The sequence below is a fragment of the Carettochelys insculpta genome, chromosome 2, assembly GCF_033958435.1.
Source record: "Carettochelys insculpta isolate YL-2023 chromosome 2, ASM3395843v1, whole genome shotgun sequence".
Taxonomy (NCBI): Eukaryota; Metazoa; Chordata; order Testudines; family Carettochelyidae; genus Carettochelys; species Carettochelys insculpta.
The window spans coordinates 18,979,848-18,998,530 of record NC_134138.1 but is presented as its reverse complement, the minus strand read 5'-3'; the positions used below and the strand labels follow the sequence as shown (position 1 = coordinate 18,998,530).

The 18,683-nt window shown below is 44.8% G+C and overlaps 1 protein-coding gene across 8 annotated transcripts in view; it reads right to left on the bottom strand.

Annotated features, from left to right (window-relative positions):
- Positions 1-18,683, bottom strand: part of ST3GAL1 (ST3 beta-galactoside alpha-2,3-sialyltransferase 1) — a 122,325-nt gene that overhangs the window by 9,118 nt on the left and 94,524 nt on the right. For all 8 annotated transcript variants that reach the window (XM_074986630.1, XM_074986632.1, XM_074986631.1 and 5 more), the window contains 3 exons: positions 8,128-8,324; positions 6,227-6,406; positions 697-742 (listed from right to left, as the gene is read on the bottom strand). In XM_074986630.1, coding sequence (XP_074842731.1) covers positions 697-742; positions 6,227-6,406; positions 8,128-8,324 — 423 coding nt within the window. The remainder of the gene's footprint in view (positions 1-696; positions 743-6,226; positions 6,407-8,127; positions 8,325-18,683) is intronic.

Here is an 18,683-nt window from a genome sequence, read left to right as displayed (position 1 = left end):
ATTAAATAGCCCTAGTTTATCTAGAGCTCATTGTATATGGGAGGGGATTTACGTTATTGAAAATGTGGGGGAGTGACAGAAGAAAGATTGAGAACTCCAGTCCTAGAAAATTATCAGAGAGGTAGCCGTGTTAATCTGGATCTTCAAAAACAACAAGAAGTCCTGTGGAACCTTAAAGGCTAACAGATATTTTGGAGCATAAACTTTCATGGGCAAAGACCGGCTTTGTCAGGTGCTCCAAAATATGTTAGTCTATAAGGTGCCACAGAACTTCTCGTCCTAGAAAATGAGACTTAACCCTAACAATTTCATTTAAAAAAAAGCATTGCTGATGGGAAACTAAACACTGTGTGTCTTTTTCAACTTTTAAAACTTTTAATTTCCACATTGGTATATTTGCCAAGCAGAAATACACTAAGTGCTGCTGCACAGGATGGGAACAATAAGCCATCTGTTTCCTATCAGTACAAGAGTAAGCTATAAAGACATCATATAAAGGGCAGAAATGGCACAAGTTTCCTCTTAACCTCAAAAGTGCTGAACCACAAAGCTGTAAATTTAGAGACTAGCTAAAACATAACTGTGGGTATTTTTATTACTTCCTTGGTTCCTCCCAAGTTTTTTGTCGCAAGAATATCCTGTGGCACCAATTTCAGCAGCATGAGTAAGAGAACAAACAAAAGCAACACAACTCACCTTGTCTCTTTTCACTTTGATTTTACGTGGAACTGGAGCATATGTACTGTTAAAGGAGAAAATACCTCAAATGAGTCAAAGTCAAATGAAAAGGTCTATTTTAAAATCAGAAAGGGGCATATTCGTAAAACAGGTAAGGAAAAGGTTAAACAAAGAAAATAATAAATGTAACAAATTCATGGAAAATGTGCTACCAATTCAACAGCTGAATGAAAAAAGACCACATGGAAATGAATTGGGCCTTAACTGCCAAGTTTCACTGTCAGCCTTAGACATGACTTGCATACACTTCAGCACTAGGGGGAGACTCCATCCTTCTTAGTAGTTTTGGATAAATATTCATTACTCTCAGGGGACAAAGAAATATTATTCGTAGTGAAAGGCAGCTGCCACCCACCCCCACCATTCACAGTATATGGCCCCACCTCACATGGCATCAGTACTCTACTCCTCGTCTCTCAAGCAGCTGCAGTCTCAGAAGTTTCCACTAGCTGCTAAGGTAAAGTTCTTTGGTAGCTCAATCTCACAGTTATACTTCTATTGAAGGCCAAACTCCTACGTTCAAACAGAAAAGCCCGATTTCCTCCACATCGCATGCACAAGCCATTCTGGTGTACTACAGCTGTCATGTGTGCAGCGATCTCAACACGCACACAGGTTATGTGACCATGAGCATTAAGAGCACACTGGAGCACTGGTTTCACTTGTTGCTCAGAATACACCAGCCAGGAGGAAACAGAAACCACTGCTAGATTCCTGTTGCTCTGTTTTGCTAACCCTTGCCTATTATCGTTTGCTGCTGTGGTTTAAGTTTGAGCTATACTCTCTCTCACTCTCTCACACACACCCCTCTCTCTCTCTAGGGGGAGAAGTAGATATGTTGGACAGTGGAGAGGGAATCCAGAGGGACCTGGATAAATTGGAGGACTGGGCCAAAAGAAATCTGATGCGGTTCAACAAGGAGAAGTGTAAAGTCCTGCACCTGGGATGGAAGAATCTCAGGCATTGTTATAGGCTGGGGACTGACTGGCTCAGCAGCAATATGACAGAACGGGACCAAGGGGTTATGGTGGATGAAAGGCTGGATATGAGTAAACAGTGTGCCCTTGTAGCCAAGAAGGCTAATGGCATACTTGGGTGCATTAGGAGGAGCATTTTGAACAGATCTAGAGAAGTAGTTGTTCACCTCTATTTGGCACTGGTGAGGCCACATCTGGAATATTGTGTCCAGTTTTGGGCCCCCCAGTATAAAGAGGATGTGGATGTGCTGGAGCAGGTTCAGCGGAGGGCAACAAAAATGATTAAGGGGCTGGAGCACAAGACCTATGAGGATAGGCTGAGGGATCTGGACTTGTTTAGTTTACACAAGAGAAAACTTACGGGTGATTTAATAGCAGCCTTCAACTTCCTGAAGGGGAGCTCTAAAGAGGAGGGTGAGAAACTGTTCTCAGTGGTGTCAGATGGCAGAACAAGGAGTAATGGTCTGCAGTTGAAGAGGGAAAGGTGTAGGTTAGATATTAGGAAAAAGAACTACTTCACCAGGAGGGTGGTGAAGCACTGGAATGCGTTGCCTAGAGAGGTGGTGAATTCTCCATCCCTCAAGGTTTGTAAGTCCCAGCTTGACAAGGTCCTGGCTGGGATGACTTAGTGGGGTTTGATCCTGCTTGAAGAAGGGGGCTGGACTAGATGACCTCCTGAGGTCCCTTCCAGCCCTGTGATTCAATGATTCTATACGTAAAACTTAACGTTAAGAGAGCCGTGGTGCTCAGGAATGTGGAAAGTTCAGTGCTCCTGTCCACACAGCTACAGTCACCCTGGGGAGATGGTGCTCTTACAGCAATGGAAACACCCATGCACTGGTGTAAGTTAAGATGGCCTTGCAGGGTTATGCTGACAGAATTACGTGTCTCCAAAACCATCTGTTGCTGTGGTCCTCATAGTGTAGACTGTTACCAAAGCCAAGAGGGTAAGTCACAGAGATCATTCCTCTCTACAGTACACACACAAGCTTCGTCTCTGCATCAGCTTTCAGTCACTGCTGTTTCTAGTGAAGAATTCCCCCTCTCTTGGGAGCTCTGCTTTCACCGAATGAGTCATGCTGAGTCCTCCTTTGCTCTGCTTATCTAATCTCTGGAATCCGCCTTAGTCAGGAAGCTGGAGACACTTTAATGTCTATGTAGAGTCAAGACCCCACCTCTTTGCCACTCCTGGGGATAAACTTCTTGTTCCCAGTCAGTCACTGATCTAACCTGGCAAGATCTCAAGCAGTTTGCTATATATGCAGACTCTGCTAGAGGATGATGTCAGACTGCTTCAGAAAGGGAGACCACATCTCACCAGGAAATGTAATCACACACACAGTCTAGCTCTGGGTTTGCATCCCATAGTGGGGAGAAGGAAGGAAAGAGACGAAAGGACAGAACTGACAGACTGGGAGAAAGATAGTGAAGAAGCTCTCCCTTTTAGGAAAAACAAGAGGTCCTGTGGCACCTTAGACTAACAGAGCATAAGCTTGGATGCATCTGATGAAGCTCATGAAAGCTTATACTCCAATATATGTTAGTGTATAAAGGTGCCACAGGACTTCCTGTTGATTGTGCTAATACAGACTAACACAACTACCCGTCTCATACTTCTCCCATTTAGAATTACTTTGATATTTCCTCATTGTGATTGCAGAGCTTTCTAAATACAGTGACACTTGGGATATTTCCTGATCTCTGACACATGCATGCAAATCTGTTCCAAACTCTACAAGCCTTAAACCAATTAACCCTCCCCAGACTCCTGTGCAGGAAGTAGGCTACTTAGAGATCAAGGTCCTTCTTTTACAGCTGGACAAAATGGAGGTGGGCCAATTAAATTATTTGGCCAAATGAGCTCATTGCTGGACTGGGCTGCAGGTGGCTTTGGTTCTTTCTCTGCCTTTTATGTTGATGTGTCATGTGACCTTCATGAAGTCCTGAAGCCTCTCTGTGCGCAGTTTCCTCATCTCTAAAATGGGGATAACAACCACCACAGAAGTACTGAGCAGGATGGCTCACACGTTATATGAGCCTTACAAGTAGGATGCTGTGCGTCAGCTCCATGTAGAAGGAATGGCTAGTGACAGACCATTGGAGATCCCTTCAACCAACCATATCTTCTGGTGTGACTAACAGAAACACTGGGTATCTGAAGGCTAAAAAAATACAGTTTCCACTTATTTCCTTTCCCAAGAGCAGAGAGAAGAACAGCCAAAATGAGTCACTGTGCCAGAACTCCACTCAAGAAGCAGAAACTGACTAGAACATGGGTTATTTAGAGCAGTAGCAAACATTTGCTACCATTTCTCCAGTCTTGCCCACACAGGACAAAGAGGAATTGGTTCTAAACTCCCATCCCAAACAATGTGCCCCAAAGTCAAACTATTACTAGACAATGAACATAGAAGAGCTCAATTCTGCTCTTGATTGTGCCTGCGGAACTACCTTTAACAGCACTCAGACACCACTATGCACAGGTATAGGTGCAATTTATCTCAATGTTGTGTTTTTGGCCTTGACTGTCTTGTGCTGTTGTTACACTTCATGTTAACACACTATTATAACCCTGAGAATCTCTCAATGCCAAATGGCAACATATTCAATGTTCTATTATAGCAACTCCAATCAGGTCTGACAAACTCACTACACCTAATGTATCACTTTCAAAATGTGTTACTCACAGGGTTTTGTGAGGTGGCCAATAGAAGCTTACATCACACTGATCCACAGAATCACTGCATGTGGGTAGGTGATATTTTAGAAGTTATGTACATGCGCCAAAGACACGTTCCTAACATAAGTTCTAGAGGCAGAGTTGATAAGTTTTCTGTCAAACACAGGGGGCTTGTCTCCACTAGCTCCCTACTTCGAAGGGAGCATGGTAAGTAGGGTGTTGGGAGATTATTAACGAAGTGCTGTGCTGCATATGCAGCACTTCATTACGCTAAATCTCCCTCATGGCAACTTCAAAGGTTAAACTTCGAAGTGCCGGCTCGCATGTAGCCACCGCTAACCCACTGGTACTTCAAAGTGCCTGGGCAACTTCGAAGTCCCTTTACTCCTCAAAGTTGAACATGCGAGCCAGCACTTTGAAGTCTAACACTTCGAAGCTGCCACAGGGGAGAATGCACCACAGTACTTCATTAATAATCTTCTGACACCCTACTTACCATGCTCCCTTAGAAGTAGGTATCTAGTGTAGACACAGCCAGGATGTTTATTTACCTCTCTCAGTTCATCTGAAAGTTAAACCCTGCAAACCAAAACCCAATAGGATCTTCACTTGCATTCCAAATGAACCAAAAGGATGTGAAATCACCAGGGAGAAGATACTGGAGCCTAAACCCTTAAAAGGTGAGAGTATTTAAGAAAACTTGGATCCTAGGGATGGCTCACAACTGGCACCACCAAAGACTGAACCCTTGGGGGAGTGTCTATTCTATACACAGGAAAATTTCATGCCTCAAACTGCATATTACATTTCATTTTCTATATGTAACCTCTCTTCTTCCAGTACTGTTAGTAATCACTCACTGGAATCAATTTCCGCTCTTTGTTCACGAACATATTACTCCTGACCCTCTTCAATCAGACAATTTTGGGCAATAGGCTGTGCTAGATTATGGAATTCTCTGGACCATGGGTGTTTGCCATAACAAAGAGTTTAAAAAGAATCTATTATTAAAGCTTTTGTACGTAGACACCATTTTTGAGTACTGCACATGTATAATCTGTCATGAGATAAATCCTTGTGGACTGTATTTAAGCAGTTATTTTGTTTTTATCATCATACACAAGTAAATAAGTAGAAAATCTCTAACTGTATAATACAGTGCTCTGCCATTTCTCACATTTACAAGATAAATTTGTGCTAGAAGCACAGTATAGATATGCATGCATACTTTTTGCTTTGTTGCACTCTATTTAAACTTATTTTCTTTTTCTTATCATTATGGAGCTCCAGGCATAAAATCCTAGGGCTGGAAGGGACCTCAGGAGGTCATCTAGTCCAGCCCCCTGCCTAAAGCATGATCAACATCATCAAAATCATCCCAGCCGTGACTATGTCGAGCCAGGACTTAAAAACCCAATCCCTGGGTAGTCCTTGATTACAGACAGCTGGATTAAGGAGGTTCAAGGGTATTATTTTATTATAAATACATCTCAGTTACAGAGGAAGTATGTGTGAATCCTCCATTGACTCAAATGAACCAGTGTGTTTACTGTTTGCCTGGGAACAATGAAGCGGGTATTCCCGGTGAGTGCCCAGTACATACCACAGAGGAATACTTCTGAGGAGGCCTCGGACTGGAGTGGACCAAATGTGAACCCGTCAGGCAAAGCCCTGAGGAGAGGGCCTGAGGGACTGACAGCTAGGCAGCAACTCCTTCAAGCTGGAGGTGATGGGGGACAAGGTGACTAACACTCAGGGTACCCCGAAAAAGACGACCAAGCTGCTATGTTCCCATTCTTCTTAAGTACCTGGAGGGCCCAGCTTTACTTACAAGTTTATGGTGCCTGTGGTGAGCGCACTGACAATCCAGCGCAGGTCCAGCGTTTTGAAGGGGATCACAATCATGCTGACATTTTCTGCCAGGTCTCGGAAGCTCTCAGGATAAACAAAGTGGTGGGTTGTTTTGCTTCCAACATCTGACTCAAAGCCAGCAGTTGGTGCGCGGTTCATTCTGCAGCCCAGAAAGCAGAGGAGGAGGAGAGAGGAAAAAAAAAGAAAAAAAAAAAAACCAAGAGGAGAAGTTCTTTTGATCGTGCCCCAGACTTGCTTGCTTGCCTTTAACTTACAGCACAATGGAAAAGCCCTGAATTTAGTTTGCAACAGTTGAGTTTATGTACAATTGCTACCATGTTATCAGGCTGGGCCTTTCTCTGGAGCACTAGCTCAATATGGGAGAATACTGGTGTACCATGGGGGAATGGACCATCATCATGCATTGATGCAATACTGTGGCATGAGGACATAAAGGTCACCAGGAGCTGTTTTTTTAATTTGCTCGTGGTAGAACAAGATGAAGAAGTGGACAACATTCAGAGGGCACGGCTCAGATTTAAAGCTGCATGACACCTCACACTCCTCATCATATTATGAGAATGTTATTGTATATTTTGGTAATGTTGAGTGAGGCACACGGAAGCACTGGAGTAGAGATCACAGGCAAAAAGACCCATTTTTATAAGATACAGTCTCTGCACTCCCAAGGATGTAAGGATATTGCAAACAGTAAGGTCCCCAAGCAGGAATAAGCAGCTGTGTGTCCGATTCCCTAACTAACATTCAGTAAAAGCCTCAGAAGCTAAAGAAGCCTGCAGCCATACAGACTGGGCAGGAAAGCACATGGATGGATGGGAGAATTCCCATCAGCTGACACAGACAGCATTCTCTTCTCTGTGCTGGTACTGAAGGAGAGCCCCCAAACAGTGTGAGAATTTGCTGTGGTGGTTGAGATTTAAACAACACTCCTGACAGCTGTGATTGCTGAATCCCCCCGGCATGTTTTGCAAAGAAAAGGTTATTCACCCCAGATCTCCTGGCTAACTTCCAATGGCGTAGTTCCATTCTGCCTCATTAACTTTAACACGACAATTCCAATTAGGCATGATGGTCCTCATTTGCCACCGTCGAGGATTGTTGGTGGTGCCCCTTGTGACACACCTGGTGTTATCTAGTTGCTTCCTGTCCTACCTTTGGTTTTACTGTCTACTGTAGAACAGCTATTTCATTGCATAGCACAAGTGGCTGCATGTCAGTTGTGAGTGAAGTCACATCTGGGCAGAGAGCACACCAGGGTCAAAGCCAGCAGAATTTGGCCTGGTACGTAGGTTTATATTTGCAAAAGTCACTGTGGGAGCTCAAGTATCAGCACTAAAAGCAAATACATTGAATTCCAGTGTCTGTTTATTAAATGAGGAAGTGGAAACAACTATGCAGAGACTAGCATCATTTTCAGCCTGTGTTAAAACCAGATTAGGACAGTGAACACGTGGGACCAAATTTCACCCTGGTCAAATTAAGCTCAGTTATGCTAAGCATGCATTTGGCCAGCTAGGGGCCTGATCCTGGAAGGGGCAGAGTACCTTCAAAACCTGTTGATTTCACTAGGAATTCAGGGTGTTCAGCATCAATGCAGGAGTTGACCCGCTGGTACAAAGAACCGGAATTCCTAGCCCTGATCTTGCAGGGGAAGTAATGCACTAGCTGTGAAGGCCCAATCCTGCTCCCATGGAAGTCAGCTCAATTGTGGCCAATTACTTCAAGTGCTGTGACGTGCCTCCCCCTGCAACCTGGTGGACTCAAGACGCGAAGCAATGCAGAATTCAGCCCGACAAACGCTGGCTCCTGTTAAATAACCAAGTTGATCAGGAAGATCCCCGAATGTCTTCTTGTACTCACCTGAGCACAAAGTTGTGGTCATCGATTGCTTGGCCATATTGAGATTGCCTAAGGTTCCCCGAGTTCCCCACTACGGCGCATCTTCTGCACCGGGAGGCGTCTCTCTCCAGCAGCTGCTCCCCGTCACCAGGAATGATCTCAAACAGTTCCTTGAGAGTGTCATTAATATTTTTAGGGTTGCTCTCTCCTTGCAGTTTCTGTGGGTAAGAAGAGGATCACTAAGGTTATGACCACAGTATGGCATGGCTTGCTTCTCCCCAGTGCTTGACTTTGCACATTGCCAGCACCGATAGCACCTCCTGCAAGATGCGCTGCAACAGTTCCCAAGCTGGGGGTAAGGGAGAAAGCAAGTGACAGTAGCGCCCACTTCACAAGCATTTTAACCTGACTTCCCGCTTCCCAACCCCTTGCACTCCATTTGCCAACAGTGGGACATGTAACAATGGCATACTTCCTTCAGTTCATGAATCAGCATTGAATTCAGGGCAGGCTGAAATTCTCTCATCCAGAACCCCTGAGACTTGACCGGTCCTGAATGAAAGAATTTCCCAAACCACAGGAGGTCAATATGGTCTAGCACATAACCAACAATTCCACTGCTTACTGGGCTCTTAGAAGACATTTAGGGGTAAATTACACCTAAAGAACAGCACAGAACACTGAGAGCTAGAACTGGTGGCTGTAAACAAATTTTATGAGACTGTGGGAAACTTGGCCACATCCATAAGTGGTCATCCAGCTAACTAAAATCATGCCAGACTATGGATGCTGCCGGACAAGAGAGTCCTGGATTAGAGAAGTTCAATCCAGAGGACACACATGCTACTAATTCCGCAGAGCCTACTTCTGCTATGGCCCCTTGATATCCCTCTCATGATGGACAGAGCAGAACAGCACTGTACCAGGGCACCATCTCTGATGATGCTAGGCAGCGGTAGAGCCAGATGGTGGCTGAGGAAGGAGAAAGCCACTATAAATTACAACAGTCCTCAGAGCAACCCAAAATCTTGGAGGTGCAGAGCTACCTTCCCTCCGCTCTTGGGAAGCTGGCCCATCTGCTCTGCCACCCTACGGGGCAATTCACGAGGGGGTAAACTTGTGTTTGTCCACTGTGCCAGGAGGGTAGGATTTTAAGGGTGTGTATGTGCTGGACAAAACTAGGCTGAATTTACTTATCACTTATCTGGGGCCCTGATCTGGCAAATCACTATAATGCCTGTGTCTCTTACAGTAAGTGCAATTCTTCAAGTACAAAGTATTTTGTCATTATTCTAAAATGCTCCCGTGTCTAAACTCTGCAAGCCATTTGTGAACAGCCAACCAATTCAAAATGTATTTCCAAAGCAATTATTTTTTCAAGCATATCAAGGACATTTAAGGAAAAAGAGAGATTGAGCCAAAGTCCATTGAAATCACTGTGAGTGTGTCCACTTTTCTGTAGGTGCTGGAGTCAGAGAAATTCTTATAACCACAGCAAGACTGACGTTCTCAGATGCACCTTGTTTTGAGTTATCCTAACACATGTGAACATGCAGAGTGTGTAAAAATACATTAGGTGCCTCACAGAAACACATTTTAAATACACAAACCTTTCCAGATAAGGTAATCGCTGAGATGATTACATTCATAAGAAAATTCAGACTGAAAAAGTTATTTGATGGAGTACTAAGGCTTTCAAACAAATTGCCTTTGCAGTCATAACTAGAGCAAAGTAATAGAAGTAATTACTTTATGGCTGTGGCCACACTTGGCCAAAACTTCGAAATGGCCACACTAATGGCCAAATCAAAGAATACAAATGAGGCACTGAACTGAATATTCAGCACCTCATTAGCATTCGCACGCTTCCAGCTGTTGCGCTTTGAAAGTGCTGCTTTTGAACGCGGGCAGCTTGGCATGGCTACACAGGGGTCCTTTTCGAAAGCACCCTGCACATTTCAAAATCCCCTTATTCCTCTCAGATGAAAGGAATAAGAGGATTTCGAAAGGTGTGGGGTCCTTTCAAAAAGGACCCCCATGTAGCCATGCCGAGCCACGCGCGTTCGAAAGCATCACTTTCAAAGTGCTGGGGCCGGCAGTGTGAGAAAGCTAATGAGGCACTGAATATTCAATTCAGAGCCTCATTAGTATTCTTCAATTTGGCCATTAGTGTGGCCATTTTGAAGTTTTGGCCCAGTGTGGCCACAGCCTTTGTTTCTGAGAAGTTGAAAGTCAAACTGCACAGTGCTATGGATAGAGTTCTCAGTTTATATAATTCTGAGGTCAAACTCTGATTTCTGTGACACCAGGGTAAATCTGAAAGAACACCACTGGAACGGATTTACAGAAAGAGTAGTAAGTCAACTACCAGGAAAGCAGGAGCTCAATTTCCTCAGCTTTATATTATAATAAAAGCTATAAACAGAAGTCATTACTGTTTACATTACAAAATCACCTAAACAGAACCAGGACTGTGCTGCTCTGGGCCCCACACGTATATAAAAGGAGAATGCAGTTCTTCCCCTACGGTGCACCATAAACATACTCTTATCACTTGCTTATATGTTTCTCAGTGATTCGCTTTATGGACTAAATTTGTGTTGGTTTACTTCAGCTCAAAACCTCAGCTCAGCACAAATGACATTCAGCTGTTTAAGGTGAAAGGTAAGGTGCATAGCTGAACTCAAAAGTGTTTGAATGTTAAAATTTTACATGCAGCTTTTAATTACTGAAGAACATTTGCTTGGTTGTTTAAAGATGCACTTTAGTTGATCTAAAGTATAAACCAGGAGTCAGCTACCTCCGCCACGGGTACCACGAGTGGCATGTGAGCTCATTTTCACCCACACGCAAAGTGGGAGCTCAGCCCCGCCCCTCCTCCCTCACGCAGCCAGGAGTTTGCTCAAAGCCAGGTCGCAGGTGGATTAACAAAAGACCAGCTAATGCTACCAACCATCTCCTAAACAGTAAAGCTCTGCATCTTAACTTATTAATGAAACCGTTCTATGTAGGACTGTTAGTGACTTTAAAAGCATCACAAGTACTCGAATTGTACATAGAGGTGAAAAGGAAAATTTTGGCACTCCACCTCGGAAATGTTGCTGACCCTTTGTATGAACCATTAATATTCATTTTCATCCATGAACAATTTTAGGTGTGTGGTTTTTTTTTTTTTTTTTTTTTTTTTTTGGAGTTCTCACCCCATTGTTCCACAGCTGGGCTCTTCCTGCCCCTGTGAAGGAGGTGTGGATCAGAGCTCTGAAGAAGTGGAATTCAGCTAATATTGTGTTCTAAACCTGAATGATCTGCTGTAGCCCTGGACAAAATAATGGAAGGAACAGTAAACCCAAAATCAAGTCACATTAAAAGTAGTTTCTGATTCTGCAGCTGCTCTGAATCAATTTTTGTAGGTTTATAGTTACATTTTCTTAAAAAGTTTGTAATGCTTTTCCTCTTTCCACTTGCTTTCTAATCTTTACACGCAAAAAGGAAAAAACTGACAGTACGTGGCTCTCTGGACCTATGAAAACAAAAGTCTGTGAAAAACGCCCAGACTAGTTAGTTTCTCCTAATCTCTAACATAATAATAAGTACACCTTTTTCATGCAGACAAATCATTATCAAAATCAATGTTTACCCTTTAACCTCTCCCCATCTCAACTGCAAAAATACAAATAATCCTAAACTTGCCTCATATGGCTGCTGTAAGGATTAAATGTCTGCCTAATGTTTTATCCATGAAAAGTGCTATATAACTGTTCATGTTAATTCTATAGAATTAACAGTGATGTAATTAACAGCTGTGCAGAACCAATTCTCTCAAAGCCTTAAATACTATGCCTGCATTTTCAATTTACTCTTTTCTCCCTCTTTGTTTTTTAACAAACAGTTAATTAAATTTGAAAGAGAAATTAATGCAAAACCCCCTATTGGTGCAACAGACTCCACATTTGATCAAATCAGGAAACGCAGAGTTACACATTTTTCTCCTTCATTTGTATTTGTTAAATATTGACAGAGGAGTCTAATCCAGAATCCATTGAGCTTGCCAGGAGGCAGCATATCCTAAAGCAGTGGCACCCAAAAGAAATGTATCACTCGCTCCCAGCCAGGTGCTCCTCCCCAGATCCAGGCACTCTTCTCCCCACCCCAGCCAGGCACCCTACCTCCACCCCTGCGCAAACTGCCAGTGATTCACCAGAGCTGTGCTGCGTGAGCCACCCTCAGCTGCACTGCCCCACGCCAAGCGAGCTGCCCCAAGCTGCTCCACCCCAAGTTGCCCCAAGGCATACTGCCCTAAACCGCCCAGCCCTGAGCCATACAGAGCGAGCTGCCTTGAGCTGCCCAGCCCCGAGCCATGCTGCGTGAGCCAATCCTCAACTGTGCCAGCTCTGAGCTGCCCCACACAAGCTGTCCCGTGGCCCTGAGTGAGCCACAGGTGGGGCGCGTTCATGGAGGACGCACCACGTGCATAGCTCTAACAAGCTGCCTTGCCATGCCGAGGCGTCCAGTTTGCCACATGCGGCGAAAGGACAGTATTGGACACCGTGGTTCTAAATGACAGAGCACTATCCAGGCAACCATTTCTGCTTCTGCCACTGAAATGCTGTGTGCTCTTGGGCAAGACATTTCACCACTCTGTCCCTTGGCTTCCTCTCCCAGATGTAGTCTGTCTGGTCTCTTTGGACTTGTAAACTCTTTAGGGCAGGGACTCTCTCCCACTCTGTGTGTGTAATGCCTAGTACAAGGAGACCACTGAACCTACAAGTTATTGCCCGAATATAAATAGCAGGTCTTTATCAATATCCGTGAGCTTTGGATTGTAACCAATGGGTTTTGTTCTCAGTACAGAAAGGAAGATACTGTCCCTGTTTGTCCTTCTTTGCATCTGATAGATTGTCTTTCTCGCCAACCGAAGTTGAGCCAATAAAAAAAAATATATATATATATTATCTCACCCATCTTGGCCATGCTTAAAAGAGACAGAGTACCAGAAGGCTTCTAAAGATGCACATTTATGTAATATTTCCACCCCAACCATTCAGAAACCATGAGTAGGCACTGAAACAGCTATGAGATGGCCTTAAAATAAGGAGATTAACCTTGCCACACACAACACATTGGGGGGCGGGGGGGGAGAATGAACCTTTTATTTGCCTTCTTGTTTTCCAACCTTTAAATGTGCACATTTGCAAACTCTTCTCTACAACGAGGAGGATTAGAAACTTAGTTCTCATTTTAGATGTAAGTGTTGTGTTTCACTCAATCTCAAGAGTGGAAACTGTGGCAGAAAGAAAAACACCAACTATCCTGAGACTCCCAATAAAATCTCACTCCCATAGTCACTGGATAAGTGATGTATTACAGTTAAGATAGCTGGGGAGACTTGGAGCCTGATTTTTACTTTTGGCAGTTTTAATTTACTGATGTTAGAGGAGTTACTCTGGGTTTACAACAGAATATGAGAGATGAGAATCTGACCTGTTAAGTGGCACTTAACACAAATAGACGCAAAAAGAGGAAACAACCAACTGCCCGATTAATACTAACGAAATATTAACTAACTAGGCTAATGTGAACTTTTCATTGATCAATGACTAGCAGTCTTGTGGCACTTGGAGGTCAACAAATTAGGTCATGAGTTTTTATGATTAAAACTCACTTCTTTGGATGAAAAATGGAGAGGATAAAACAGAATGCAGGGTTTATATAGCAGGGAGAATTCCAAATGTGACAAATTTAGCCTTGGCCTGAATAAGTGTCAGAGGGGTAGCTGTGTTAGTCTATCTTCAAAAACAGCAAGAAGTCCTGTGGTACCTTACAGGCCAACAGATATTTTGGAGCATAAGCTTTCATGGGCAAAGCCCCGCTTTGTCTGTCCACGAAAGCTTATGCTTCAAACTATCTGTTAGTCTGTAAGGTGCCACAGGACTTGCTCTTGGCCTGAACAGAGCAATTAACTATTTTATGCATTACAAGGGCACTTTCCCCAGCTTTGTTATTTGCAGGAATGAGACACATACTACTTACTTGGTTTCATTAATTGGTCCTACTAGTGACAAGTTACCCTCCCCCCAATACTCCTGCTATGTAAATCCTGGATTCTATTTTTCCTTAACAATTTTCCTTTGAAGAAGTGGGTCTTACCCACAAATGCTCATGACCTAATTTGTTAGTTTCTCAGGTGCCACAGGACTGACTGTTATTGGTTAATGACTGAGTTCCTGTATAGGTTTTAGGGTGCCAGACATATCTCAGTCTAAACCCACTGACCTTACATTACTGCTTCCTTGTATTCCAACTGACCAAATATTGCAAAAATAGCCACAGTACATCACAGAACAAATGCTATTCTAAGTGAGTCAGCTAAGGAAGGGGAAAAACAAAAATGAGATTAACAGAGAACATTACCTCACACTGGTTACATCTGCACGGCAGAGCCCGAAATAGCTAGTCCATGTCTTTGAAACACGCCCATTATTTCAAAACATTTTTCTGAAGGAACCAGCGTGCTATTTTGGCATCCAGGTACTCCTCATTGCAGGAGGATTAAGGGATGTTTTGAAATAGTGCATTATTTCAACAGTTGGTGCTGTTTAGACAGTGCGAAAGACCAAAATTGCTTATTTTGAATTACACTCAAAATAAGCTGCGCAGTTTGCATAGCACGAATTGTGTAACTTATTTTGAGTGTAGGCTGTTGTGTAAATATAACCATATTGTCTCAAGTTTTGAACACACAAAGGCTTACGCTCCAGCTCTGGGGGGAAAAAAACACCAGCAAAGCCACAAACTGTAGCTCAGAAGATCAGCATCAGCAGATAGGGTCAAATTCTGCCTTGAGTTATGAGGAGTCCAGGGCTGGATCTCAGACCAGAATCTGTATCACTCCTGGGAGTGGGGGAAAGGAAGGGTGGGGTGGGGGTTAAATAAAAGGACTATACTGGTCATCTTAGTGAGGACTAAGCAAGGAAAAATGGGGTACAGGATATTCAACTGCACTACACTTTTTAAAACAAAAATCCCAATGGGGTAATTTGCGACATGCGGTTCACATGGGGAAATGTGTGATAAGCCTACATCCTGGGCAACTCAAGCAATCATTTACAGCAAGCTTGTAGATGCTAGTCCTGACCAGTTTGGCTACTGATTTCATTACAGGAACAAAAAACTATTTCTAGATACTGGACCAAACCCTGCTGTTGATTTTACCCAGGCCGATTGGGCTACTCACTTTTTACAGTGATGTAGTTGGGAGCATCATCTGGGCCAACCTAGCAGAGATGCGATGTACAGGAAGGGGAACAGGACAAGAGGTCTCCCTTTTGCACTTGTCTCGCGGTCTCAGGTGGAATGGCAGCATTCCATTCAGGTGGAACACCAAGTGAGCCATGGGCTACTGTGGCCCACAAAGGTGAAGGAAGGCCACTCATGCCATCTACTCACCCTTCACATTTGCCCATCGCTGGTACAGTTCCACAGTTGAACCTGGAGAGTGCTAGCTCCGCAGCTGCCACTGTTCCTCTGCAAGCAAGTTTAAGCAACTACTAGCAAGCCATGATCCCCCTTGACAGCTATTGCACCAACCAAATTTCAGGAAAAAGTCAGAAACAAGATGGGAACACCAGTGCCACTAAAATTTGGTGACTGCCTGAACTTGTAATGATCTTTTCAGCACTGGCAAAGTTATTACTCTCACTTTGCTGACTAGTATAGGTTTGAGGTCCTTGGACATCAGGGCTACGTCTACACGTGCACCCAACTTCGAAATAGCTTATTTCGATGTTGCGACATCGAAATAGGCTATTTCGATGAATAACGTCTACATGTCCTCCAGGGCTGGCAACGTCGATGTTCAACTTCGACGTTGCTCAGCCCAACATCGAAATAGGCACAGCGAGGGAACGTCTACACGCCAAAGTAGCACACATCGAAATAACGGAGCCAGGCACAGCTGCAGACAGGGTCACGGGGCGGACTCAACAGCAAGTCGCTCCCTTAAAGGGCCCCTCCCAGACACACTTTCATTAAACAGTGCAAGATACACAGAGCCAACAACTAGTTGCAGACCCTGTATATGCAGCACGGACCCCCAGCTGCAGCAGCAGCAGCCAGAAGCCCTGGGCTAAGGGCTGCTGCCCACGGTGACCACAGAGCCCCGCAAGGGCTGGAGAGAGAGTATCTCTCAACCCCCCAGCTGATGGCCGCCATGGAGGACCCCGCTATTTCGATGTTGCGGGACGCGGATCGTCTACACGTCCCTACTTCGATGTTGAACGTCGAAGTAGGGCGCTATTCCCATCCCCTCATGGGGTTAGCGACTTCGACGTCTTGCCGCCTAACGTCGATTTCAACTTCGAAATAGCGCCCGACGCGTGTAGACGTGACGGGCGCTATTTCGAAGTTAGTGCCGCTACTTCGAAGTAGCGTGCATGTGTAGACGCAGCTCAGGAAAGCCATTAGCATGAGAACCTTGCTGAGGCTCATTTCCTATAGAAAAAAAAAAAAAAGCAACCACCAGGGCACGCAGGGTTTCCAAGAATAACGCATACATTGACAATAGCTGCAGTTTGACAGCTATGCAATAAACCCTGCCCTCAGTTAAACTGAGCGATGTTTTAAATGATCCACAAAACAGTACCCTGTCCATCTGTGTCCATTAACAATTCTAGGGTTCCAATTATATGAGAATGGGCTTATATCACAGTGAGTTTTGAATTCTGCCTGAACTCCCCTGAAAGGTTCCCCATGATGTAGCAAGAGTTAGCATGTTCCAGCATAGAGCAAACTACCTCTGCTAGCTCCCAGCTTAAAGAGCTCATTGACAGGGTGGTGGCTACGTGGAGAGCTCTATGAAGGTTGTTCTCTCCCACAATAGCCAGGGTTTAGTCCTGGAAGCTGTGATGGGGTTCAGGGGTCCCCATGCACTGCACCCCATCCGCTGGCAGAAGTGACTCTCACTCAGCAGGTGCAACAGGAGGTTTATTAGGCAACAGATGCCCAGTTTCTCACAGAAGCATCAGTACAGCAGTCAGAGAGTCATTCCAACCCTTCCTGGGGAGAAGAGCCCGAGGGGTGCCCCTCTGGGGTATAGCTTCCCCCTCCCCAGGCTGGCTGCCTTCCAGCTCCCTCTCCATCTAGCCTCTAACTGCTGCCTCCGATTCAAAAACCAGCTCAGCTCCTCCCTCCTCTTTGTTCAGGTTTGGGGTGTTACCTGCCAGCCTAGGTAGCAGCCCCAGGATCATCCTTAGCCACTGGGAGCTGCTCTGCTTGTCTCTCACATCCAGCCTGAGTCTCACACCGGCACTCACCCCACTCCATCACAGAAGCCAATCCAGTGAGCCTCCTCAGAGCCCTCTGAAGTCAGAGGAGACGAAAGGAGCTCTGGATTTTGCAGGATTTAGCCCAACGTCCCCTACCCTGCCAATGCAATGTTAAGGGAAACTCTCCTTCTCACACACTTGACATTAGTTACAACACTTACACCTCTGGGAAATGCCACCTCTTTCCAGCAAAGCCTGCAGGGACGAGCCGGTTTGTTCACTTTGGTGGGGTCCTGGAACCTGCCTGTCAGGAGAGCACTTCTGCAGCTCTGAACTAGGGTCCTGTCCAGTGCTGTACCCAGTAACTTTTACTGGCTAAAGCCTGTCTACTCACAAGGTGATATTCAGATATCGTTAAAACAGTACAACGTTCCCCTGTGGGGATGCCGTTTTATGTGTATAAATGTGCTTATTCTAGTACAACTTATTCCCACGCTCAGGGTTGTTCTGGTGAAACATGTTGGAAAAAGGAAAGTTACGCCCTTCCCTGACCTAGTTGCACCAGTACAAAATAAGACCAGCAGGCCTAGAGAATTGACTGGGGGTGAAGCCAGAACTTTGGCTCCCTGTTTCCTGCTTTCCTGAGTAATACGCATTCAGAGTGGTTCGGGCAGTGGGGAAGAATAGGTTTAAGAGCTCAGCTCCTTTTCTCTTCCCCTGTTGTCTTTTGGGTTGCGACAAACTCAGCAGAAAAGACCAAAAGCAAAAGTACAGATAGATTACAGGCTGAAGACATACCAAAGAGAGGGAGACAATCCTTGGGCAGGCTTCCTCCCATTTGCCCTCTTGTGTCCAGGTGGGGCCCTGCATGCAGCCTCCTGCCTCAGTTTCTCCCTTCTAGGGGCCTCTTCAAGAGCTCCTACATAAGTGATGGGCAACTGTGGTTTCCTGGGTTCCTATGAGATGTTTTGTTTACTGTTGCCCATGTTTCCCTCCCAGTAGTTCTTTTCCTACTAGTATTACTAAAATAACATGCATGTAAAGCAAGGACACATGAAGTGAGGGGCAGGCTGACTGTAGACCATGTTGACAGAGAGATGCGCACTCTCTCTGCAGCCAATCAACATGCTGCTATAGTTCAAATTGGCACATGCCACAAATTCTAGGTATGCAGGTGCTGTTAGCTAGACTACCGTATCGCAGGAAATGTCTTGGTTATGACAATCCTGTGTCCCACGGAGATGAAGGAGGGCCTGTCATGTGGCCCACTCACTAGCCTCGGCTGCCCTTCACTATTCCAAACCCTTTTGTCCA